Source organism: Nyctibius grandis, chromosome 3 (genome assembly GCF_013368605.1).
Source record: "Nyctibius grandis isolate bNycGra1 chromosome 3, bNycGra1.pri, whole genome shotgun sequence".
Classification (NCBI taxonomy): Eukaryota; Metazoa; Chordata; class Aves; order Nyctibiiformes; family Nyctibiidae; genus Nyctibius; species Nyctibius grandis.
The window spans coordinates 29,934,451-29,960,258 of NC_090660.1; the positions used below are offsets into that span (position 1 = coordinate 29,934,451).

General features: G+C 39.4%; 1 protein-coding gene across 1 annotated transcript in view; it reads left to right on the plus strand.

Annotated features, from left to right (window-relative positions):
- CTNND2 (catenin delta 2) overlaps nt 1-25,808 on the plus strand; it is a 570,838-nt gene that overhangs the window by 439,222 nt on the left and 105,808 nt on the right. The window contains exons 12-13 of the mRNA XM_068395844.1: nt 18,439-18,556; nt 22,556-22,741. Coding sequence (XP_068251945.1) covers nt 18,439-18,556; nt 22,556-22,741 — 304 coding nt within the window. The remainder of the gene's footprint in view (nt 1-18,438; nt 18,557-22,555; nt 22,742-25,808) is intronic.

Below are 25,808 nucleotides of genomic sequence, written 5' to 3' on the forward strand. Positions count from 1 at the left end.
TTTTAGGAAGGAGAAGCCAGCAATGGCCAAGGACTAGATTAAGGACTATTTGGAGAAAATAGATATATTCACATCCATGAAACTGGAAGGGATTTACCCAAGGGTACTGCAAGAGAAGCTGTGCGATATAGTTGTGAGGCACCTATTATTCTGCCTTTGGGGGAGGTGTCTGAGGATTAGAGAAAGGCTGAAAATTTATCTGTCTCTGAGGAGAAAAAAAAGGACAGTTTGGGGACCACCTTTACCTCAAACCCTGGAAAAAAACATGGAGCGTGAGATTTTGGAATCCATTTCCAAACATGTGAAAGAGGAACAGTCAGCATGGAATTACCAGTGACAAATCATGCTTAATGAGTCTGATTGACTTCTATGATAAAGTGTCTGGCCACGTGGGTGAATGGAGAACACTGATGCAATATACCATCGCTTTATTAAGTATTTTATCAGTACAGGCTGGAAGCCCTCTGGATGAGCAGCACCTCTTTTGGAAAGGAAACGGGGTTTATAGGGGACACCAAAACGAATATGAGTCAACAATGTGTTCTCATCATGAATAAGGCAGACTGGGGTACATCTGTGGTCAGCAGGTCCGTAGAAGATTTTCCTCCTTTACTCAGTACCTTTGTAGCCACCTCTGCAATATAGTGTCCAGCTTTGGGCCCACACAGTTCAACAGAGATGTTCAGAAACTGGAGGCGGTGCAGGGAAGATGTGACAAGTTTCAGCTTGGAAGGTTCAAATCGGTCATTATGCTTTACCTGGAAGACAGTGCCTCAGAGGAACAGAGAGGTGGCGGGATGTCTATCCTTTGATGACTTCAAGGCTCTCTAACAAAACCACTGACCTTGTCTTCTGTTGAGGATAGTCCTTCCTCAGGCAGCAGGCTGGACTTGGGTGAATTGCCACACATTCCTTCTGACCAGCATTTCTGAGATTCTGTGAGTGACTCCAGCGTTTCAAGTCAAGACCCTGGAAAATGAGGGATACAGCAATTGCAAGCTCTGAAACAAAATCTGGAAGAGAACGAAATTCACTTGCCTCCTTTCCCTTCTCAGGGCCATTATTTGTCTTCCCTTGCTTTGGTCACATAGTACTTGCTGACAGAGGCGAGCAGGCTAACAGCAAACAACCCCTTCTACGGTGTGACTGATTCACATCAAGTAAATCCATCCTGTGCAGTGGATGAGGCTTGAGTCCTGTGGGGGTGAAAAGTGACAGTGTAGACAGCATATCATGATTGTTCTGTAAAAGAGGGTTGAATTACAGTTGCAGAGGCAAACTTAATTTGGGTATTACTTAAGTTTTCAGTGCTTAACTTTCTAACCATACTGTTCTGTAAAGTATTTTATAATTCATAATGATGAACTGATTAGCAATTGCAAGTATAATTACTTTCAAACATCAGACAAACAGCTAGAGAAAGATTTGTGTTTGAAATATCTTTTTTTAATTACAGTAGTGTAGGTTAATGAGTGTTCATTTGGTTTCTCTTAATTTCTGTTAGGACTAATTTTAAATCATAGAATAGTTTATGAATTAAATAAAGTTCTGTGAATTAGTAAGTGGTACTTTGATGGGATTTTAAATTGAAATGCATAATTATGACATTGGACATATGTAATAAGATGTTTATTTAAATAGACTCTGTTCCACACACTGCAGAATTAAATAATCACCATAACTTGAAACACTAAGTAGACAGTTTGAACACAAGGTATTTAAGTGGCATTTAATTCTCAAAGTAAGAATTCCTTTCAGGCATACAGTAAAGGGAGATCTGCTTGTTGCTCTTCGCATAAATACCATTGCATAAATACAGTGAGATCGCTCTAGAAAACTTACTTTTAATGAAACTGACTGTGAAATCACTGAAAATGCTCTGGAAATGAATTCTGAAGTGTACTGTGTGTATTATAGTAGCATTATGAAACACACCAGAAGTATTTGCTACTTGGATTTGATGGCAAAACTGCCTACCCTGTGGTATTAAGTGCCCAGCTAGAGAGGGGTTCCTGCTGCCAAGCCCCCCAAGGAGACCCCCCTCGCTGACGGCAGAGGAGCGGGGCCAGGCTGCCCGTGGAATGGGCTGCTCTTCTCTTTGGGAGGGTGGACAGCATGATGCAGTCTTTGTGGAAGGAGATTTTCAGCTTCTTTGTGTGGCAGCGCCTTGCCTTGGTTGAATGAACTTTTATTCATCCCATAAGCAATGTGCCTTTTTCTTTTAATTAAATTACATTCTTTGCTAGCTGTCATGCAGTAGAAGTCAAAAATACAGTGTGACAATGGGAAAGAGAGAAGTGGCATTAAAAAACTAGATCAGAAAGACATTGATGAAGCAATTTTTCTGGAAGAAAAAGACTAGGGGGGTTTTTCAGTTAGTAACTACCACTTTTTCAAATGCATGTTTATGATGAAAAGAGCACAGAGAGTTCAGAATTGCAATTACAAGCTGCTGTTCATAATTTTTGACATCAAGATGAAATTGCAGTCAGAAAAAAGTATTGACCTTTACATGCACAGTGTCTAAAGTGCCATTTGGAAGTCTCTAAAATCAATTAAATCCCCTCAAAATTGAGAACAAACTTCAAAATTCTATGCAAAATATTAATGTTACATTTTTTGAAGGAATGGAGGTAGGGGAGGTAGTGGGTTTTTTGTTAATTCCTTTTCATAACTAATAAAACTTTGGGACATTTAGGTGTTATTTTTCGATCTCATTGATACCTCCATATTTTTCTGGAGTTCTCTGGACTTGTATACTGAAATATTTCCATAACTCTTTGCTGTTTATTTCAGAATGACTTCATCATTGGGCTAAATAAATGAAGATGGTTGCACTTGATCTTTGAAGTCGTTTCAGAGTTTATGCTTGTTACTGCTGTTCTTCCTGGGTATTAACAGTAGCTATCAACTTCTCGGGCACCCAAGGTTTTTTTGGCTGTCACGCTTCGTTCAGTTAACAGGGTAGATTTCTAAAGCAAGTTTACAGTATGACGGGCTGCCTGAGTCTTCTGGGGAAGGTTGTAGTACCACTCTTCAAGTGGACTTTGGGTTATAAATGTGTAAATTGAAGATTTACGTGGTCTAAAGTGCTTTTATTTGGGGAAAGGGGCATACTGAATGTCATGAAATAATTATTGTGAGAGGCTGTAGCAAATAGCAAAGGCAGGTGTGTGAGATTTTGCTGTCTGAATTATAAATGTTGAACAGCTCAGTGTTGTTAGGCATGTTCTGAGAAAAAAATTCGTTGTGCAGGTTGCCATTCCACCATTCACCTACATGCATTTGAGTGGCTTTGGCTGCAGCCATCACAGCAGTACCACTGGCTGGCAGAGGCAGTAGTTGGAGCCGCCCAGCACAGCCACAAAAGGTGTGGGTAAGCAGTTTGTGTTTTCCATCTGCCAGGGTGCTGCTTTCCATGGAGATTCTCAGAGAGCAGATGACATTCTTGACAGTGGTATTGCGTGGCTTAATACCATGATGCTGAGGGAAACGTTTTAGGTAAAATGATCAGGCAAGAGTGCAGATACGGTTGGTGAGAAGTAGGCTTAAGGTTTAAGTTGAAGGTGGGTGTTGGTTACGTCTGCTTATTGTGGCTGGGATAACCCTGTGTTGTAACAAAGAGCTTTGTCTTAGGGACTTCTCTACACAGCAGAAAGCAAAGAACTGCAGAACAGTTGTTTCCCAGTAATTCTCCCTATGAATACTGTCAGGGTAGACCACCTGTCCCCAGAGGAAGTTAGTGCAGCATAAATACTGCATATGAAATTCAAATAACTTTTCCGTAAGCTTCCTCCAGCAGAAGAGTCTGTACAGTGCCTGCATGTTCCTGGTGTGTTCAGTGGCACCCGTCAGTACCAGTAGGTGTTTCTGGAATGCGGGTGTACAGCTCTTCCCTTCATGAAAGCGTTGGTGTGGTTTCATACAGCTGAAGTCTGTTCCCAGCACTGCGCTCAGAGGGACACTTACCTGCTGTTGGCATCCGAGGATGCAGGGAGAGGCGCTTGTACCCAGCACATCCCGAGTTGTTCTCTGATCCTGATTACAGTGGCGGGAGGAGGAGAGGCTGATCCTTGGCTGAGGCCCCTCCAATACCTGTGTCCCACACAGCAGGGGAAGGTGTAGGGCCCTCAGCAGCATAACATCCCATAGAACAAAATCAACAGGATGGAGAGGAAAATACGGGACTGATGTGACTCTCCTGTGTGTGCATACATAAATTATAACAAGAGCTGATTTTAAACACGACATAGCTATGGCTTTTGGTTTATCGAGGAGCTGAGATTCAGGGGATCTCAGGTGGAGACCATATAGTTAGCACTTGCAGAGGCCAAAGAATTTCAGCCTAGTCCAGTTAAGTAAGCAGGTCTTAAAGTTCAGAATAATAGACCTTTAACCAAAAGTGCTACTTAGTCATGAGTGGCTGTAGGAGTGGAAAGAGAAGGAACATCAAGACCAGTATAGCAGATTTGAGAGAGTCAGCTGCCTAATGAATCGTGTCAAGGAGCAGCAGGAGCAGGGCTGCTCCCTGGGGTCGGTGAGCCAGGAGCTGAGGGTGGCTGTGGCATGGACAGGCAATGCCCTCACCAACAGGCTCAGCCAGGGCAGCAGAGCTGGGGGGACAGACGTGGGTTCTCTGTTGGCACTCCAGGGAGCATCAGGTGGCAGCAGGGGATCAAGCCAGGTCCAAGGCTGAGGCAGGAAATCAAAAAAATGAGCCAGAAACAGGGCTGGGGACCAGCACTACTGCAGCATCGCTGGGACAGGGACAGGGCTCTGGGCTCAGAGGGGGGTCCTGGGCCATGGGCACTGGTATGTAAAGCTGGCAGGTAAGCAGGTAGATATGTAAAAAATGAGCTAAATCAAATAATACAGAAGTAGAGGAATGACTTCAATCATAATTAATAAATTGGAGGGTAATTCTGCCTTTCTCCATTCAGTGTCCATAAATGAATCATCTTGTGCAGAACAGACAGGTAGTTTATCAGTTATGATCACGTGAGCCTCCTGTATCCCTCCTGCTCTAGGCAGAAAGATAATTCAAGCACAAGGAACTGGAACATTGTGGTACTCGTTTCGTGCAGTTATCATCTTGATGGAATGTCATTTTACCAGAGCCACCTGTTCAGGAACGGAAAAAAAAAACACTAGTACTTGGTATTAGCATATTTATTTCAGCAAGATTTGGCAGTGGAAATCAGCTCTGAGCTGGGGAATAAGCGCTGAGCTTCCTGAAGTTGTATCAAATAATTTGCACTCTTTTATACCTAATGTTATAGGGAATTTCACTGTAATTCCGGGAGTTTTGTTTGCACTGTACCAGAGGAAGCTATGTTGTTGAGTAACTGATAATTAACGGAGAATGGTAAAATAATAATTACAAAATTAGAATGAGTGTTTATTCATAAAAGAACAGACACCTTTAGAAGCTGTAATTAGCTTTTTGCTAATTTGGTCTCTGACTGGCACTCAAAGCATACAAAGGATGAAACTCTTCCCAGGCATAACGCCACAACAGCCAAAGCATTGTGTTAGAGGTGAGGTTTGTACACTGGGTGTGTTGTAAAAAGCAGGTCACACAGAAGAAAGTCTGATAGTGCTGAGTATCTGTCACTCAGGGAATGCTTGTTTGTCAGCTAAAGAATAATTGCAGCTGCAGAAATCCATTACTGCAGGAATAATTATCAAGAGATTGGGGCTGAAGGTTGCCACAGCATCAGTAACTTTTTGTACTTGAAAACAGCTCTCAACTTTGGTGGTTCAGTTCACATAATTCTCCCCCCACTCTTTGTTGTTGTTGGTCAGTCATGGGTTTTTAGAACACAAATACGCTCTGCCCCTTGGCCCAAAGAACATTAAGTAAAGCGTGTAAGTAAGGTGAGACTTGATGGAAACAGGGTGCACAAAAGCGATCATGAGGTGAAGAACACAATGCTTCTGCAGAAGCCTTTAGTCAGTTGGATACACACAACTCCTGCAAAGTCCATTTTTGCAGGGGGGAAAGGGTTGGGGGGGGAGTGTCCTTCTCTTTCACTGCATACGAGTGTTTTGGTTCGATTTATAGGAAGAGTCAGGAAGAAGCAAATGCAGTAACATGCTAAATGTATACATTTGCAGATGGGAGGGTAAAATATCTGAAGGCAAGCAGAATAGTACATTTCATGGCAAAGCAAATGACAAAGTGAAGGAAGAGAACCTGCAGTCATGCAAGAGTTTCATTAGCATCTTGAGGCACCAATGGGAAGTTTGAATTTGGTGTTTAGTTTAACAGGAACGAGTGAATTGACTCAAAGGCTATGTGTTCAACCTGACAGTAAGTAATCTCTGCCCCCTAAGCAATTACCATGACATACAACAGAGACAGGCACTGAGGCAGGACAGTGTAGGGTTTTGTAAGAGGTTTGTTTCGTCAGAAGAGCCACGTTGTCAGCCACCATCCCTGAGGTATAAGCCAAAGGGGTAGAGAGCACTGACAACAGTGCCAGTAGCAGAGAGTGTTTGTTCATCGTTTTATATGGCATGGACCAGGTGGGGATAAGTAGGGTTGTGGTAGAGTGATTCCCTTCTTTTTTTACAGGTTATTTCGAGCAGCAATGGTGCACAATGACTCATTAGGCTGAAGGGCACGCTAGAGGGTCAGTTCTTTCATCATCTCTCAGTATGCACATAAAGCCGATTGGAGATATGATGAAGTGACATAATCTGAGGTAGGATACACACTCTGGCAATTTCAGGTTAACTGTCATGAACATAGGACATGAACATACATATTTATTTCTTATGCTGAAGGCACATTTAGCCAAAGCATAAGAATTATAATTTATTATGCATCACACTATATTTTTTTTTGCAATTAGGCAATTTATGATAATGAGATTTTTTACAGGTATTTAGCTTAAAAAATCATAACACTGTGAGATGTTCTTAGGGGGAAGCAGCATAGATACCTTGATGTTTTTAATGGAGTTAAAGCATAAAAATAAGAAAATTGAGGGGAGAGATTGTTCTAGAAATAGTAAAATGCAATTTTACAGGAACAGTATCATAATAACGAATTATGTGACTAGAAAGAAATAACATAAGCAAATAATAAATGAATTTTGGGGTGCCTAACTGAAAATTGTGAAGGAAGTGCTGGTAATGTAGAGCATGTGGATAATGATAGTAAACCAAAAGTTACAACTAATGTACTAGTAACTAGTCTAGACTAGGAACTGAGAGAAATGGCATATAAGTCAGCATTTATAAGCATTTACTTTGGTAGAGGAGAAAGATCCCTCTCCAGTTTGGAGAAAGAGACTTCAGAGAGAGAGAGAAATACCCATAACAGTCAGTTCACTGAGAGTATCAGTATACACACAGTTGAAAAGCATTTGACTTCTACTTTTTTATGCTATGCTGTAATTTAATTTGTTTCATTCTTTCTGATATTCTGATGAGTGTTCTGCTTTGTGACTTCTTATCCTCTGTATTAAAATCAGACAGAGATGAACCCAATAATCTAATGAACTGATTGGTGGTGTAATTAGTTGTGCTCATCTGATTAGTCAACGACCAAAGCTGATTTACCATCTTTTCTTCTCAAGGCTCTGCACTGATAATGTTTTTTCAAGACTGTGAAACAGATGCAGGAAGGTGCTTGAAACTCATATGTGACAAGGAGATTGCATTGTGAGTTGGGGGAATCGTCTTACTTAAGCAATCACAATCCTGTTTGTTTGTTCCTCCAGGTTGATAGGATTGCTTATTGCAAGTCATACATTTTTTTCTAGAACGTAATCATTATTCATAGGATTTTCAGACTGGTAACTCTCCTAAATATAACTATTTACATTGTTCATGGTCTGATTGTGGTGATTATCTTTTTCACTTGATTCTAAAACCAAAGCAAAAGAGCTGTATAACTTTCCAACGTTTTGATTTATAAGACCTGAGAAGCAGCACGTTACTAATAATGCTTTTAAATATTTTGACCTCAAGGGCACATGCAAAGAGACTTACTGAGCTTAGGTGCCTACTGAAGTACATGAGAGGAATATGCAATATGTTGTAATACCTGATCCAAAACTTGTTGTTTTCGTTTAGTGACAGCAGTGTCAGTGTAAAAATAAGCATAAAAAATGGAAAAGTGAAAACAGAACATAAAAAATACAATCTTGTGTCCAAATGGAACCCAGAATGCATCTGTAATGGCATTATTTATTTTCTTATTTGTACAACTAGAAAGTCACATCTGAATTATCATCTAGCCCAAGTAGAATGCTTGTGTAACACAGAGTGAGAAACCAAAGTGATAGTGTCATGAGATTCTGTCTTAAGATTTAAACTAGTTTGCCCTCATTCAGATGCTATTCTGAGTTATTATGCATGAAATAAGCTCTATTTTTCTTTTTCTTTTTTGTAAGATACAGCTTTCGTGTTTGCATAGACATGCACTCACATCTGTATATCATCGAACTAGGAGATCTCATTTTAGCTTGCCTCATTTCACAGTGTCTACTTGTTTGGAAATGTAATTGTCTGCCCAGGTGACTGTAAAATTGCTGATTTTATATGTGAATCACAGATTTGTCTTTTTGCGTTGTCTTGTAGAAGGAATTTAACAGTCGAGGCACAGGATTTTTTACTGCACAAACTTCATAGAATCATAGAATGGTTTGGGTTGGAAGGAACCTTAAAGATCATCTAGTTCCAACCCCCCTGCCATGGGCAAGGACACCTTTCCACTAGACCAGGTTGCTCAAAGCCTCATCCAACCTGGCCTTGAACAAACTTGGTTGCCCTCAACTGAATTTGGGTGACTGAAACTTTAGGAGGTCCTTCAGATACATGGCCAATGGGTCTATTTGGCATATGGACTTCATTCCACGTAACAAGCTATTCACTGAACTTTTAAACTGCCTGTTTTGTCTGGGAGACTAACTCCTCGGTGTTTCAATTGTACGTATGAACAAAAAAGGAGACCCAAGTAATAACATCAGCAAGATACGGAACTATAATTTACTAATTAAAACACTTTTTCTTCTGTAATGGACAATTAAGAGAATGTATGGACAACAGTTGAGACTCACTGGAATCCAAGGCAGTCAAATGACTGAGAAAGTTTAAATGCAGATATTATAGACTTCAAATTGCTTACATTTTTGCTTCTGTGGAGTAGCACAGCCATATTCTTTCAGCAAAGACTTCTTATGAGCATGCTGGAGACACGATTCTAAGTGCCTTATTAAAATGGAGCAGAGGATGACTCCAGGGAGTACAAACTCTGAGGATTTCTTCAGTTTGTAATTTCTTGACAGAGGGAAGAAAGGATACACAAACTAGTCCTTTAAGAAAGCAAGATATTTAACAAATAAACTTCAAAAAAGCATAACCCAAAGTCTGTTTTCTGTGGGTTTTGGTGTTTTTTTTTTTTCTGATTCCAAAAACTGTACTCGTGAAACTTTTCCACAGATTTTTTTTGTTTGGGAGTTTTATTAAATAAGCAAACTGCTCTGTTTGGAAAAGCGTCATGCTTATTTTTAACTGTTAATTTTGTGTGATGGTCTGGTCCTTTCATATTACTCTAGAGACAAATATATCTTCTGTAGCTAGGACGTGCCTGCTAGCACTAAACGATTTTGGGTAAAACCAGGAAGCAAGTCAGGAATGCATTTTGGCCCCATGTTGGATTCTGAAGTTGCATTTTTGTCATAATCAACTCAGGCGTTCAAAATATTTCTGAGTGTATAGAAAAGAGGCTCGCGTGTATCCCTGAAAAGCACGTGAGCCTCGCAGGGAATAAGCCAAAGGGAAAGAACTGTCAAAACCAAGAGGTTTTGTTTTCATTTGTTAGTACTAGTTGTTCTTAAGCTAAAACAAGGTCAAATACATCAGAAGATGGCAAGAAATTTCCCACAGTCTGTGAAGTTGGCTAAATTCCTTTTCACAAGTTTCAGGTATGAAAGAAAATCCTTTTCCCCAGCTGTTGCATATGTTAAAATTTTGGCTGAAGGAGAGTAATTTTTCTTTACAAAATTAAAATTATATTAAAGAAATAACACTCAAAGGATTTTAGAAAGTGATCTCAGCAGTGTAAGACATGCTGATGAATACAGTCAGAATAATATTTTTAAACACTTAGTAAATTACTGTCTTTTACAGATAGTATATTTCTTTGATGATTATTCTGAACTCTAAAGCATTTTGCCTGCTTCTTTTCAATTGTTCTTATAAATGCAGTTGTAATGCCAAGTTTTTCGTGAGAATATAGCCTACAAAAAATAAAAAGGGGAATATTTTTCTTCTTGTGGAAGTATTTTTGCTAGTGCAGCTCATGCAAGACAGAGACTTTCCCACAGGAGTAAGCAGGACAAATACAGACTTCATCTTTTACTGGCGGAGAAAAGTAGACATAGAAATGATGAACAAATAACCTGAATTTTAATACTTTAGAAATTGCTTGAACACTTAATGTAGAGGAAGGCAATTAAGAACATCAAAACAGACCAATTTGTAAGCATTTGAAGAAAATAATCTGATAAATAATAGATAGAACTAGGTTAATTGAAAACCTTTTATGTCTGATCAATGGTTTTGTTCTGAATAAGATAACAAGTTGAGCAGGAGAATGAAAAACCAGAGAGACTCCTTTACAATACTGAAGCATTTAACACAATATTTTTGAGTTTTCACAGTGACCAGAGTAGATGACCAGGGAAGAAGAAATTAGACCAGTAACACCTCCTCAAGGTATGCTCCCACTGGCCACATAGGTGTTTCTCTGGGTGCTGGCATGGGGGGGTGATGCCTGTGTTTAACAGCCTCAGTGGCATCCTTCTCCACGAATTCGTCCTGTGCCTCTTGGGTCCATGCAAACGTTAAAAGCTGCAGTGTCCTCTGGCAAGAAATCGTGTAGGACAGAAGTGCCTGAGCTAATGCTGGAACAGTTAGTTCAGCTGGAAGGAGCAACACGGCTGTACCTGCATCCATGCTAAGTTGGTCAGCCATGTGGAGAAGCAATCAATGAGAAGCTGGTGAGAAAGCCAGCAGTGGTTTCAGAGCTAGCTTCTGTGTCTTCACCAGCTGTTCTGTGTCTTGCAGGTACACCTCCATTTCTTCCAGTACTAGCAGTGGGGGACCAGAAACCCCTCTGGACTGTTCACATCCTTTCTTCTTCCATACTCAGCTGTGTTTGTTACTGCACAGAATAATATCATTTAACAAAAGTTAGGAAGTGTATGTCTCTCAGACCATCAGCTCTGAGTACTGATTCAGAAGCCATTGCCGAAATGCTGTGCATCTCCTCTTCTCCAGCTGTAGAACAGCTATTGAGATTGCCTGTTCTCTCTGGGAAACTGAATGACACCTTGCTATTTCATTCGTACTGAAGATCAAAAGAAGAGACTCAGGGCTCAGAAAGCAGTTTTCAGGGTTAAGTCCAGGATTCTGAATTCGTGAGGCTGATGCCTTTTTAGGTTCGCTTATCCTCTTTGCCCTACCAACTTCTTGCTGACTCCCAGTCTTCCTGAAATGGATGTGATTTCTTTGGTTTTAATAACTCTTAATAGATTTCTCTTCTGTGAACTTGCTTCCCTTTGAGCCCATATACACTTTTGTCACCCACAGCTACTTTTGGGCATGACGTCTACAGCTCAACTTCACTCAACTACCATCCCTTTTTTGTTTTAAGCCTTCCTTTTCTGGTTCTATCTGATGACACCCCCTTTTCAACTGAAATTCAAAGTTGATTTCTATCCACCTTCTCTGTGACCATAATGACTTCATAATTTTTTTTTAATATATTTTCCCGCTCCCGTTATCTGTCGCTCTTTCAACCTGCTGGGTTCTGGCTTACTAAATTCTTCCTAATGTGGAAATGTGTACACCTCCTCTGAATCTTTTCCAGTTCTGCTGTATCATTTTTGAGATGAGGAGATTAGAATAGCACACCACATTAAGGATAGTGCATACAGCGATATACGCTGTTTTAGTTTATGTTGCTTGCTTTATATGCCTTACCATCCATTTTGCTCATTTGGCTGCTATTGAGTATTGAGCTATCTCTCCATGGATGTCTATTATAATTCCAAGGTTTCAGTGGTCAGTTCTGAGCACAATATATTGTAAGTAAAATCAGGAATGTACAGGATTTTTTTTCTCATGTTCATCACTTTACATATATGTACATTCATTTTAAAGTCCTGCAGTACTTCCCTCTTAGGACTTAGCTTATTTTCTGAATAACTTAGTATCTTCAGCAAACTTGAATTTCATTGTTCATCTTCTGTTTCTGATGGGTTATGAATAAATCACTTGACTGGTGACCACTCTCCATTGTGAGAACTGACCACTTATTTCCTGTATTTTAACAGTTATCTGTCCATCTTCCCATGGTTGCTTATATTCATTGAAGTGCGTTTGTTAAAGATCTTGTAAAAAGTCTTTTGAAAAGTGAAACGTATATTATCAATCAGTCTGTCCCTTATCTAACATGCTTATTGTTCATGCATTTCGTCTTCAAAGTGCAAAGGTAGGATTGTGAAGATGTTTATTGCAGTTTATGTTCTTTTTCCACCACATATCAAAAAAATATCAAAATAGCCGAAAATGATGTTAGAAGCCAATTGCTTCACAGATCACACAGAGCGGTCATTAAAAGCAGTGCATTTAGCCTAAGGATTGGATATGCAGAAGCACAGCAGTAAAAGCTACCTGTTGAGTGCTTGAGTTGGTAGGCTAATTGCTCTGATGTTTTGAAAATGAAAGGTATGGCTGAATAAACAAAGCTAAATCACATTGTCATAGCATTTGATAGAAAGGTTAATAACCAAGACTGTATCCACATTGGACTGTCAGATGTTTGTCTAATTGCAAAGTATGCTTTGCTTTTAAAGTGAAATGAATAACTCAGAGATAAAGATCTGGGGCCGAATTCCTTGTTGATATAAATTGGTCTTGCTTCTTTAATTACAGTTGAGCTATTCTAATTAATTGGAGAGAATTTGCCCCAAAACCTGTGTTATTCTTAATCCACATGCAGGACTGATAAATTATTACTACTCTGAAGACCAGCTTAAAGATAAAGAAGGCTATAACTGGTACTAAGAACATTTAGCAAGAAGAAATCTTGTTAATCTTGCTAATACTGCATTGAGCTGTCATTCAAATCAAGCAAAATTGCAGGGAGGATCTGTGGCAGTGACTGAAAAATATATTTTCATTTATTATTACTTCCAAACAATAAGCTCATTTTGTAGTCACTAAAAGCCTAACACTTAGAAACTCATAATAATGAAGATGAACCATCTTGTGTTTTCTTATTTTTTGTCTCACTGCTTTGTTTAAATTTCTATGTTGTCTGAGAAATAGCTACCCTTATCAGCTAGTTTAGTTTTCAGTAGTAAGGGATGATTAAAAAAACTCTTAGTGTACAAATAATGATAAAAACATTAGACTTTGTCCAAAAGTTACAGTAGTAACCATAACTACTACAGCTAATCCATTTACGGTACATCCAAAGGCTTCACTGAGTACTTACAGATATGACTCAAGGTCTACTCCATTATAAAAAGCCCTTAAAATTGTATAGTTGTCAAGGGACGGGTGATGACTGTGAGCACACTTTCTGGATATCTGCATGGTGCTGGTTGCCTCTTTGCTGTCAGTGTTACTATATTAGTCCCTTTCAGCAGAGAGCCTGGATGCTTATAGAAACAGCTGGAAGTACCCAGAAAAGTAATAGCTCTTACATGATCATCTGCTACATTGCAGACCAGCTCAGAGAATCATCACCACTCGCTGCAGCCTGTGATGGGACAGGGGATGCCAGCTTGCCACTGAGACAAGGCTCTATCCGTTAAGGAGAATGCTTAGTCAATCAGACAGAAATAAAAATAGGCAGCATGTAAGAGGGCACATGTAGAGGAGGGTAGTGTCAGGAATTTTTTTTTTAATGTATATATATGATTTAAAGATGAGTATTTAGTGCGTCAGTTGCAACTCGGTTATTCAGTATTCTCCTGAGGACTTTTCCCTTGCCTAGCTATCCCGAGGGAAACATAAATGTGGTTACTACAACATTAATGGATTTTTTTGAATTCTTGGTTTATACAAACTTTTCCCCCGTTCTGTGAAAAATCTTTCTGGTGGCTATTATAGCAAGTAGAAGGACGAAAAAGGTTGAGGCTGTTATGATTAGTCCCTCTTACACAAAACTTTTTGGAACAAAGCTGTATATTGGACACATCTGAAGTTTCATAGCAAAGATAACTTCTGAGTTCCGCCTGGTTTAGGATATTCTCCTTCCCATGTCTGTCCTTTCTCATATCACATCAGCCCATAGCAAAAATGCTACATATACTAGATATTAAACATGCTTCCTCTTTTTATCATGGGGCCTTAAGGAAGACCCACCTTGATTTCATCTTTGCTAAATAGGGATAATTGATTCTCATTCATACATGACTGCAGTGAGATCTGCAGTCTGCAGACCTGTAGCTGGTACAGGAAATGTCAAAGTACTTGATGTGACCTGCGCAAGCTCAGGGAGGGCAGGTGCTTCTGTAGATACTTTAATTCTTTGAGATTTGTAGAACTGCCACTGGGAGTAATGTCAACAGCTTGCTAAATCTGCCCGTATCCAGAGAGGATGTGTCTCAGCACACTGGCTTCCAGATGATGTTTCCATAGAACTCCATGTCCCTGCCCTGGATAAGGCACGTGGACTTAGTTACCCTATAGTCTTAAGGATATTGCTCAAAGCCTCCCACAGCTTGTATGAGCGTATGGAAAATGACTCTAAAGAAGAAAGAAATTACTTGGTATGACCCATCTTCCCCCACGTCAGATCCCACCAGTTATGTTGAATAAGTTAAGTGTCAGGGCTGAGAAGAATCAGGTATGTGTTGCACAGTGCATTCCTTTGTACCACACACTTCATAGAGCATTGGATTGACAGCCCCTGTCTATGTTTGGAGAGTCATGTCTGCTGTTAGTTATCAGGTGATGACATGATAGCTGTGACACATCTTCCCATAAAACTGAAGTTGAATTATTGTAGTTTTCCTTCCATTCCAAGATTATTAGCAAAACCGATCTGCCATTTGTTCAGAAAATGTCACTTTGATGAGCTGTGGGTCTGAGCTCTTGTTCTATCTGTTCTTGGTGTTCCTCTCCTGAGAAGAAGCTGTGTACATTAGATGATTTTTGAAGGTCTAAGTGGGACCTTCTGACTAAACTGGGAGTTATTGTTCAGCACTCTGTATTCTTGGTATTCCTGCGTGACTGGATTCCATTTGAAATTAATTTTACTGGTTTATGGTGGTCTAAAAGAGTCCTTGTCCTGTTGGATTCAAAATGTCAGCCTGTACCTCACATATACCCTGTGAGTAGAGTTTCCATGAAGTATCAAAATTTACCAGGCAGTCAAGGTTCTGCTGGGCTGCCTTTACGATGGAAAAGTATGTTTTTCCTGAAAACCTATGCATTGTGTCTCCACATCTTTTTAAAAATCCAGAAAACGTGGTTTCACCTGTTTGGAAACCGACACTGGAGAAATACGTGCTTGCTGAGTGGGACATTTTACCAACAGTAGATACTACTAATGCTCCAGTTTAAGGTTTGCATAGTGACCTGTAAATTCACAAATGACAGATCATGTCTTACTCCCTGTCACACTGACAGCTACAGCATGTTCAAGTTAACAATGAGAAATAAGAAAATTAAGATGGCAGCATGTTTTCTTTGACAGCTCAAGTACTCTGGAACTTGCTTCTCTTTTGCAGAACTACATAGCCTGAACATGGTGGTGTTAGAGACCTTCTGTAAAAGATCTCAGTTAACAATGATTCCTTCAATAGACGTGAAATGGGAATAGTTAGATAATGGGATGTATATTTTCTTAATTAATCAAATTATTGTTTCTGCCAAAATGTTGATGCAAGGTTTGGATTTGTCTTGGTTTTTAAGATATTTCCCATGTAAATAAATACACCAAATCTGGGGAGGGCTGTAGTAGCTATGAGTCAGTGCAGAAACTAGACAGAGTCTTCTAAAAGAAAAGGAAAAGCAGTCACGGGAATTCAGTATATCCACCTCTTGATTACAGAAGCGACTGGAGCATAATGGGGAAGGATGATAAACAGAAGAACTGAAGTTGTCAGCTTCTCCACACAGGGCAAAGAAATACATTGTCTGCGCAAGATGTGCCCCTAGTGTGTCTGTATTACTTTGTATAAAGGCCTCATATTCTTTGTTTGTCTGGAAGTGAATGAGGCAGACAGCTCACAGCTCAGGGACTATAAGGTTGTCTGCATTGCTGTCTTGGTAAGGAGGAATTTCTGGTGAGCTTGGAGTGGAGCTGAGAGGCTGCCAGTCTCTGCAGGCTCTGGAGGGTCAAGGTGACATGCATTTGGCCATGCTAGAGAGGAGGAGAAATAGCCTCAATGAAAAGATTGGGGAGAATGTATCTCTGTTTCCACCAATGTCTACATCTGTCTGTTTTGAAAGCTTGCACTTAGTATATGGAACTGCAGAAAACAGAGAAGCCTGGACACATAATGTTGATACAGACTGTTTTTACACGTAGTTCTGTTTAAAAGGATTCAGTAATATTTCAGCTTTTTTTTTTGGTAGTGGTGCAAGGAAAGGTGGGGTGCTGAGAACACTTCCTCAGCATCCTCCTATTGTAATTTGTACAGTTATTCTTCTAGGACTGGATACAGCCCTCTTTCTGGAGGGTGGAAGAGTAGAATTTCAAATAAAAAAGTCCACCTGAAATTCCTGAAGGGCAGCACATGTAGAAAAAGCAGAATCATGGATCTGAAAAGTGCATTAGGGATGGGCAGCGAGGACAAGGGTGTGTAATGTGGGGTGAAATGTGGAGTCTCAAGGAGAATGGAAAGCATTAATTTGTGTGCTAGGGAGATAAAGGAATTCATTCTAGTGCCCCTGGGCTGTATGGTTTTTTATCAGGCTGTCTGCAGAGGTGAAGGGAACAGTATTGAATTAATTGGGGCAGCTTGTGTGTGGAAGAGCAGAGCTAATTAGGACTGTGTGGAGATGCAAGTATAGATGGAAAATCATGTATGTTTAGGGAGGAGAATCAATTAGGAACCTGCATTGGAGGGGATGGGGGATTGTCCAGTTATAAGATTATTTGATTAGGAAAACTCTTTGGTGCTTTGGGGAAACAGAAATGGGCTTTTTTAGATGATAGGGAGGCAGAACAGGATGAAGTAGGTGTAGCAAAGAAAGAATTGAAAGGAAACATATCCTCAAGTCCTCTCACCTTCCTCCATCTAAGATTCATTCCTCCCCCCTCCCAGGATTTTTCATCTTTTTCCATCTTTAATGCAAAGGCAATTGAAAATGGCATAAGAGGAACAAAGTGTCTTGCCTTTTTCCCAAATCAAAGGGCCAACGGCCTCCCTTCCATTTCCATACATTAGCATTAAGTACTTAGGGCTGTTGTGCTCTTCTCTGTTCTTCTTTTGGATAAACTGTAGGAGTGGGGAGAGAGGAGCTACAGATGAGCCACCTCAGTAGAGGGCTGTCTTCCCCTACCAAAGGAGACTATGTGAAAAGTTTCACTGTTTCTGAGATTCACCCATTTCCAAATCAAAACTGCTGTGCAAATTCGAAAGCAATTTTTCTCACAGAGGCTTGATGTTAGCAAGTATATATTCTATTTATATATGTTCATTCATACATATTTGTTTCTTTATATATCAATATTTTAAACTTTATGACACATTATGTTATCTGGTAAATTTTGTTTTAATTGTGTGTTCAGAAAGCCCTCTGGCCCTGTCTGAAAAACACAATTATAATAAGATGAGGTTTTAAATTTTGCAATGTAAAACAACTTGTGAGTAACTACATAAAGAGAAGATTGAGGCATTAATGTTCTCTCAAAATGAGAGAGAAAAGGAAACACTCATGTAAAATGAGAAGCGAGCAATACCAGGTGGTTTACATTATGCTCTGATATTATTTTTCTCTGAGGTTAAGAGCCCTAACTACTGGGCTCTTCAAATCCTAGAAGATTTCTTTAGCAAAACCTCTAGACTTTTGAAAGCCTGATTTATTTATATGTATGCACATTTTAAAAATGCTTTCTCACAAATATAAAACCTAGTTTTAAAAAAAAAAAGGGGGAAAGAAAAATGATCAGCCCTTCGCCAAATTTTAGTATGCCATGAGTCTTCCAGCTCAGGTGGGCACATGCTGCTTGGCCTCTCAGCCCCTTCTTGTGGAGAACTTGATGACTTCCATTTGTTCCCCTCTGTGTTAAATTCCCTGAGCTCATTCACAGCTGTCTTCATTATTCACAGCTCTGAACTGATGAAAGGAGAAAAGAAAACAAGTGTTTTATTTGTATGTTAATGGTGAGAAGGTGTCAGGAGGGGAGGTGGGCAGGGACCGGTGGAGGTGGTGACTCTTGCTGTTGCCTTGCAGGAATGTCAGCTCTGCTGGAGAGGAGGCCCGCAGAAGAATGAGGGAGTGTGATGGCCTGACGGACGCATTGCTGTATGTGATCCAGTCTGCTCTGGGGAGCAGTGAAATTGATAGTAAGGTTTGTCATCTTTGTCTTTTCAGGAGCAAGAAATTCAGGTATTCAGGGTGCATCAGGACTATGAAGTGAAGAGGTTTTTTTGAAATATGTATAGTGAGGGATGCCTTAGCAAAGCATAATTTAGCCCATTTTTTTCTTTCCCTTCTGGTGAGCTGTGTATTTTTGTGTACTAAGTGTTGGATTTGTGTCTACCTGTGTAGTGTGCACAATTAAACACGTCATCCTCTCACTTGAATTATTAAAGGAGAAAATATAATGCTGGTTTAAGAAGAGCAAATATGTCATATGCCATGTAAATTTTCTTACAGTACCCTGCCAGGTTTATGTTAAAATTTATTTTCAGTACCCAGGATGAGATAGAACTCATAACAGTGTAGTAGGTTTACATGACAAACAAACCAAAAAAACTTTGGGCAATAGGCAGTTTTGCAATACTACCAACATTATTTCTCCTCTGAAGAGGATCAGTGAATGCTTTCAATAACAACTGTTTTAAGATTTATTTTTGTGTCAGCTTTACTTCTCTGAAGTGTTAGAATATGAACATGCTTCTCCAAAGGTGAAAGGCCCTGCCTAATTAAAAAGACTTCAAGCATTCACAAATAGAAGATTTGTAATGCATTAAAGTATTCCAGAGAAGAAGAGAGAGGCTAGTTTCAAATACCTTTTGTTTTTGGTATGTGGTGCTAAATTAATTACAGCTGCTGCTCTAGAGCAACCTTGGTCCATTTGCAAATCCCTAATAACTGCAGAAGAGCAGCCTTTTGCCCAACAAAGCTTTAAAGCCCACTGTGTTTGTACTTCTGAACGATATTTCACAGGTAATTGTCTGTGGACCTCTGTGGGTTTGTAGGTTGGAGAGGGAGAACCTCCAGAACTTTCTGGTCATTAGCCTGAACGAAATAAATGAAATTTGCCTATGAATTCAGGGGAGGGAGAGGAAAGATAAGAGGTGTGTAGCATGTGGTGTTGGGATAGCAGTATGGTTTTGCATTTTAAAAACAAAAAAAAAAAGCCACCCCAAAAAAACCCACAACCCATTAGTCTCTGATCAGTTTCCATGAACAGAAGTTGAGCAGCGTGACGCTGGGAGGAGGCCCGTCCACAAGGCAGGCACCGCGCTTGCAGCAGGGCCTGGACCAAACTTGGCTGCGTCTGCAGCCAGCTGCCTCCCACCCCTCCCTGCCACCTCCTCGAGCACAGCCCCCAAACACAGGGTTGTTTGTAGCTTCATTAGCTTCAGAAGAGCTGAACCAGGGACTGTTTCAAAGCCCCTTGATTCAGCTTCCCTGACAGAAAGGAGAAGTTGGAGGGGCTTCGCTGGAGCAGAGTGGGAAGTGGATGAAGGAGGAGGAAGGAAGTCAGTTTATGCCCCTTCTCACAGCTCAGCTGCTTTTTCAGCAGTTTCTTTATAGGTGACCTGACTGATTTCAAGATTGTTTTACTGTTAAATAGGATAAACAAGAAGCACAGTAAGCTCCCTGTTTTGCCTCTTATCATTAATATAGACTCTTCCTATTACACTCTCATTTGTAGCTGTTACGACTGGTAAAAACTGCAGGCTAAGTCATATGGAAGAAAAAATGAGGACAAGAGGAAGCTTATTCTCCCTTCCTTAGTAGTTTTAACCTCCTGTCTAACAAGTTTTTAGCTGTGTTACATACAGCAGTTGTGCAGCTAAATACAAAACACCACAGTGTAGCCTCTTACCTTGCATCTTTATCCCAAAGTAGAATGTAACTTTAATTAAGTTAAATATTTAAATAGCTGGCTCTAAATCGCTTTTTAATCTAGTTTTAAAAATGGAGTTATTACAACAAAAAATGGAACTTTATTTTAAAGTTGTAAATGTTATTTTCCAAATGCCACGACCATTGTGCTATTAGATAATTTTGTTATACTGTTAGTGAGTAAGAACTGAAATACTGAAAAACAGGTCCCTGCTCTTGCAGGCTCTGAAGGAGGATGGGGGGACTTGCAAGCACACACAGATTTGTTGTTAGAGTCATTCCTCATGTTGGTGAAGTCAAGAGTGCCTCAATCTTAGGAGGCATTACAAGTATCCTAGCAGCAGAGTTTTTTTATAAATGTCTAATAAGAGAAAACTATGATACTTCAAATTAAAATGTTAAAAATGAGTGACTTGGTTACCTGACAGAGTTACTGTTCATAATTTTAATTTGAACTATTAAAGTAGAAAGACTATTGAACTTGTGTTTAGTCCCCTTACAATGAAACTGAAAAATACCTGTATGTAGGAATGAGGAATACAAAGACCCTTAAAAGTTCAAAGCTGCAAGTCAAGAAGGAGTGAAGTCTGTCCAGCTGCATGACTAGAACAAGCTTTCTTGGCCTGTACGAGTTCACCTTAGTGAAGAATGTGTCGGTTAAATTTGAGCCTCAGAAATTTGCTTATCAGTTTGAAGTGCCATTGTCCTCACGGTGGACTCGACTAATTTGTCTTCGATGTAATGAGAATTTTAAGTGCAAAAACTATTATTCATAAAAAGGGGAATTAAAATTTAGAACCCTAATCAACAAGCATAAAGCTTCAACTTCAGCACGCTATGGCTGTGCGGAAGTAAGTATTAGCAAGAGTGGATAACATTTACATATGGAAATTTTAAAGAAAAGTAAAAGAAGCAGCAAACTTTTTAAAAAAAATTTATGGTCACTATGAGGTCTGCAAAGCTTTCAGGTGTGAAAGGTACACTGAGAACACTTTCTACACACACAGACATATATATTTCCACATGTGTTTGTTTATTTGGCTAGGGATTTCAAATTAGTGCAAGTGTAATGTGAAATTTCATCTATGTTAAAAAATAAATAAATAAATATTCCTGTCTAGGTGAGTCTGAGTTCTATATAATCTCTGGAACTTAATGTTATCTCAAAAAACATGTGCCCAATGCACACCTGGCATAAGCTCATATAGTATATGAAAGTAAATGAAGCCCCATCTGTTTGCCTCACTGGTGAATATGGCACAGTACAATTGAGCCGAAAGCCTCACAGTCATTCCTTTCTGGGTTAATGGAGCAACAGAGCTCAGATGTAGTGACTATAGCTTTTTATCTCCATGGAGCATTAGGAACAGGTGAAATAAATATAGGTAGATACAGACAGGCTTTTTTAACTATGCTTTCCCTGCCTCCAGAAAATTAAGCCAATACCCTTCTTATTAGGGATAGTCAATCAAATTGAACCAACTAAATGGGTAGGTTTCAAGTAAGTCTAAACTGAACTTCTTTTAGACTTGCAGAAATTATGTTGAATTATCAATGAATTTTCCTCCACTGGGTCTCACTTCATTTCTGGATTCCTGCCAGCATCTTCTGCAGAAGGCACAACCTGTGAGTGGGACAAATGGATGAAAGGGAAAGGCTGCCCATGAGGTATCTGCAGCCTGGCTAGAAGCAGTAAAAGCAGCAAGACTCTGAGATTTCTGGTCTTACTTCTGGGACTCGGGAAACATCATCTCTTCATGCTGCAAATACTTGTGAAACAGAACTTGGGTGCCATTTTTCTAGTAATTTACATAGAATTGATGCCAGGAAAAGGTTATTTTTGGTTTTAGAAAAGAAAAAAAAAACAAACACCAAAACAAAACCCACAACCTATTGCCATTTTCTATTCACTGAGGTGGGAGTTTGCTGAAGTTCTGTGTGTGTTCAGGTTCTCTTGATCACTTTTTACCTCGGCTTCTGTTTCACATGGGGCTCCAGCATGAAATTCAGAATGACAATAAAAAAACCTCACAGAAAAATATTGTCCAGACTACTGATTTATTTCCATAAAAATTTCTAGATCTCTTAAGCTGTGGTTACCTGGGGAGCACTCAGAAATGAGCAGAGAAGAATTGTGCTGGGAAAATGTATGTGCAAAGATCGATGATCTTTCTTCAGCTTTGTATACAGAGTGAGCAAGGGAAGGATTTTAACGTTTTTCTGGTTTTGTTTTCTGGTTGTTTGGTTTTTTTTTTGTCACACTTTTCAGACCGTTGAAAACTGTGTGTGCATTTTGAGGAACCTCTCATACAGGCTAGCTGCAGAAACATCTCAGGGACAGCAGATGGGAACAGATGAACTTGATGGATTACTCTGTGGTGATGCCAATGGAAAAGACGCAGAGAGTTCAGGGTGCTGGGGGAAGAAGAAGAAGAAAAAGAAATCACAAGATCAGGTAATGAAAGTTACTTGCAGCTGCCTTGCGAGTAGTTGAAGTGCCCATCATTTAAAATGCAAATAATTAATGCACTGTATTAGAAATGAAGTGCATGATGCATAATATACAAAACTTGCTTTTGTTAATTAGCTGAGAGCTTAAAGCAGAGTATGGCTTTGGAGTAACAAAAGGAAGTATGTTTGCTTGAGAAAGTTGCACGTGACATGGTGGCGTCTGGAAACTGTAGTCACAGATACGCTGTGAACACTATAAATACTGTAAATTGCTCAGTCTATTAAAGGAAGCCATTTCTAATGAAAAGTGGAAGTCTTAACATTCAGATCTAATCTGCATATACTTTACACTGTACTTCCACACAGAGCCATGTGTGTAGAGAGACCTTGATGCAAGCAAACATCAGGCTTATATTTGTGTACTTACTTGCTTCAGAGTTAGTCTTGTGCTCTGCCTCTGCCTGTTGAGAGAAAACTGTACAGGAGTGATTCAAGCCATATGAGTGAATGTTAAAAAAACATCAATTTTTTGATATATTTAATGTTGTTACCAAGCAAAGATTGGGAAGTACAGTTTTGATAGTTACCTCAAGTTATTTGAGGTGCTGTGGGTTTTTATTTTAGGTGGGTTGACCTTCAAAGTGTATTTATTTCCTTGTTTTCCCATTAACAACTTAAAATTTGGATAATGCTGACAATGATATTATGGAGAAAGTCGTTTTTGTATCAGTACACACACTAATTAGCAATGGGAATGGCTACTGATTTATGAACTTTTTCAAATTACCTGTGCTGGCAGCAGGTCGTTCTCCATCTGTTCCTAGACTTAGTCTTTTCCATTGCCATTGATTTCTGTTTCGGATTGCTCAAAGAAAATATTCGTTTGAGTAAGCAATTAGGTGCACAAGGTATTTGAATAAATTATATAAAGCAGTATTGAAAATATCCCTGAGTTCATAAGGGCAAATTGTGTTAACGTGGAAAAGTTATAGGAACATTAACAAGCTAAGATTCAGGTACTGAAAAATGCAGCACTCATGATTAGCAAGACTTTAATTTCATCTACTCTTTTAGTTAAACACTGCAGTCATCAGATAACTTGAATTTATTATGACCTTTTGTTGGGATTCCTGTATTAGGCTACAGCAAGATAAAAAGTGCCAAAGCAAACTAATTTTACCCCGTAAAGCAGTCATCATCGCTGTTCCTGAATTAACTATTCCCACACATTATGCTTGCAGTTATTCAAAGTGCAGGAGCAAAAATAGCATGTCTGGATATGAATGGGTCATACTGCCTTTCTCTTCTGATGCTCTATTTACCAACACATACATGTGCACATGAACTATAGAAAGTCTTTTTTAACTCTTCCTTTTATATTCCTTCTGTGATTTCTGGATCTCAGGTTCATGCTTTTAACTCTGTACCACTGACTGTTTTATTGTTCCTGTCAGACTTCTCTGTACTTTAAAGGTTCCCTATAAAACATCTTTCTCCTCCTCCAGGCCAAAGAACTAATCTCTTTTGGCTGATTTCCTTTACAATATACGTGCTTATGCCTGCTCTTGGATATCTTTTGTCTGTTCCTATGAACGTTCATTATCAGCACGCAGCATGGTAAAGGTCTCTTCAGATCTGCTTGTGTTTGTCTAATGGAAGGGTTTAATACAATTTTTAAAATCCAAAGAAAAGCAAAACTATGCACGTATTTTCAGGTTTATGTTCACTAGGCTATTCTGTGGCAAGGAAATAAATTTACTCTTTCCAGAACTAATTTTGTGCTGCAAAGGACCACTTTGCAGCACAAACATTAGAAAAATTTTTCTAATGATTTTACTTCTTTCATCTCCTTTGCTTTAAATCTAGGCAGCCTACCCCATCTTGCCATATATTAGTTCTCACCTGTGGCTATTATTCAGTTCGGGAGTTTAAGGGAGCCTCGTGAGCCTTCTGCAGAGCGTGTTATTCTCACTACATGATCTTTGGCTGTTGTTGACCATATCAAACATTTTAAAATATGTTGTCAAGTTAACTAGAATGCTACTAAAAACAAATGTGACTGAGGTCTATCAGGAAGATCACCATGCCAGAAACAGCTCTCCCAAGTTACTCTCACAAATGAAAAAGAAAAACGTAAGAATGTTTTTCGTGTAACTGTGCCTTTATATTAATAACATAGAGCTTGACCCCCAACTCAAACTGGGGTAAGGGTAAAGGTAATTTTTTTGTCCATTTATTTTGCAAAAATGAGCACACAACTACGTTCAGTTGGCTTTCTTTCTGGAAACCATCCAGTCCAATTATGTAAAAAAAAATATGTTTTTCTGCTTCTTTGGCTCTGTCATTGTCTTGCAGTTTTTCAGGACCTCAGTACATTCATTACTACTGAAAAGTAGGACTAACTGGGAACCCAGATCATTTTCTCTTCTGAACTGTGTCACAGTTTACTGTTTCTGTGTGTCAAGAAAAATCAGTATTCTTGGGTGTTTTGTTGGGGTTGTTTTTTTCTAGGCAAGAGTCTAACAACAGGATCATCTTGTGTTCCTCAGCTTAGTCAGAATTCACCCATCTAAACTAAGCTCATTAACACTTTCTGCACCTTGCAGGAGAATGTTTTCAGCATGTCCTTTCACCATACATTGTCTCCCTATGTGCTGACTGCTGCCCTGTGTATTACATGTGTACTTACTCTTTTACAGTAATCTCAACGTTTTTCTGCAAGACTTCTAAATTTTTCCACGTAATGCCTTTTATAATCTCTTTTCAATTGCAGTGCTTGAGCTGTTACCTACTGCTTGTTCTGTCCTTCAGAACAGATCTCATGCTCTCCTCCGGATGCTATTTTTAGAGTGCTCGTTCCTTTAAATGCCTCAGCAGGGAAGCTTTCATCCTCTGAAATACCTCATAATGTAGTTCTAAAGATCACGCTTGTGATGGACAGTGTTTTACATTTAAATAACCAAGGCATACCTATGGAGTCTTCATAGGATGCAGTGATTTACAACATCTGAAACACTGAAAGTGCTGCACACCACCACAGGTTTGGAACCTGTGGAAGTAAACCTCAAAGA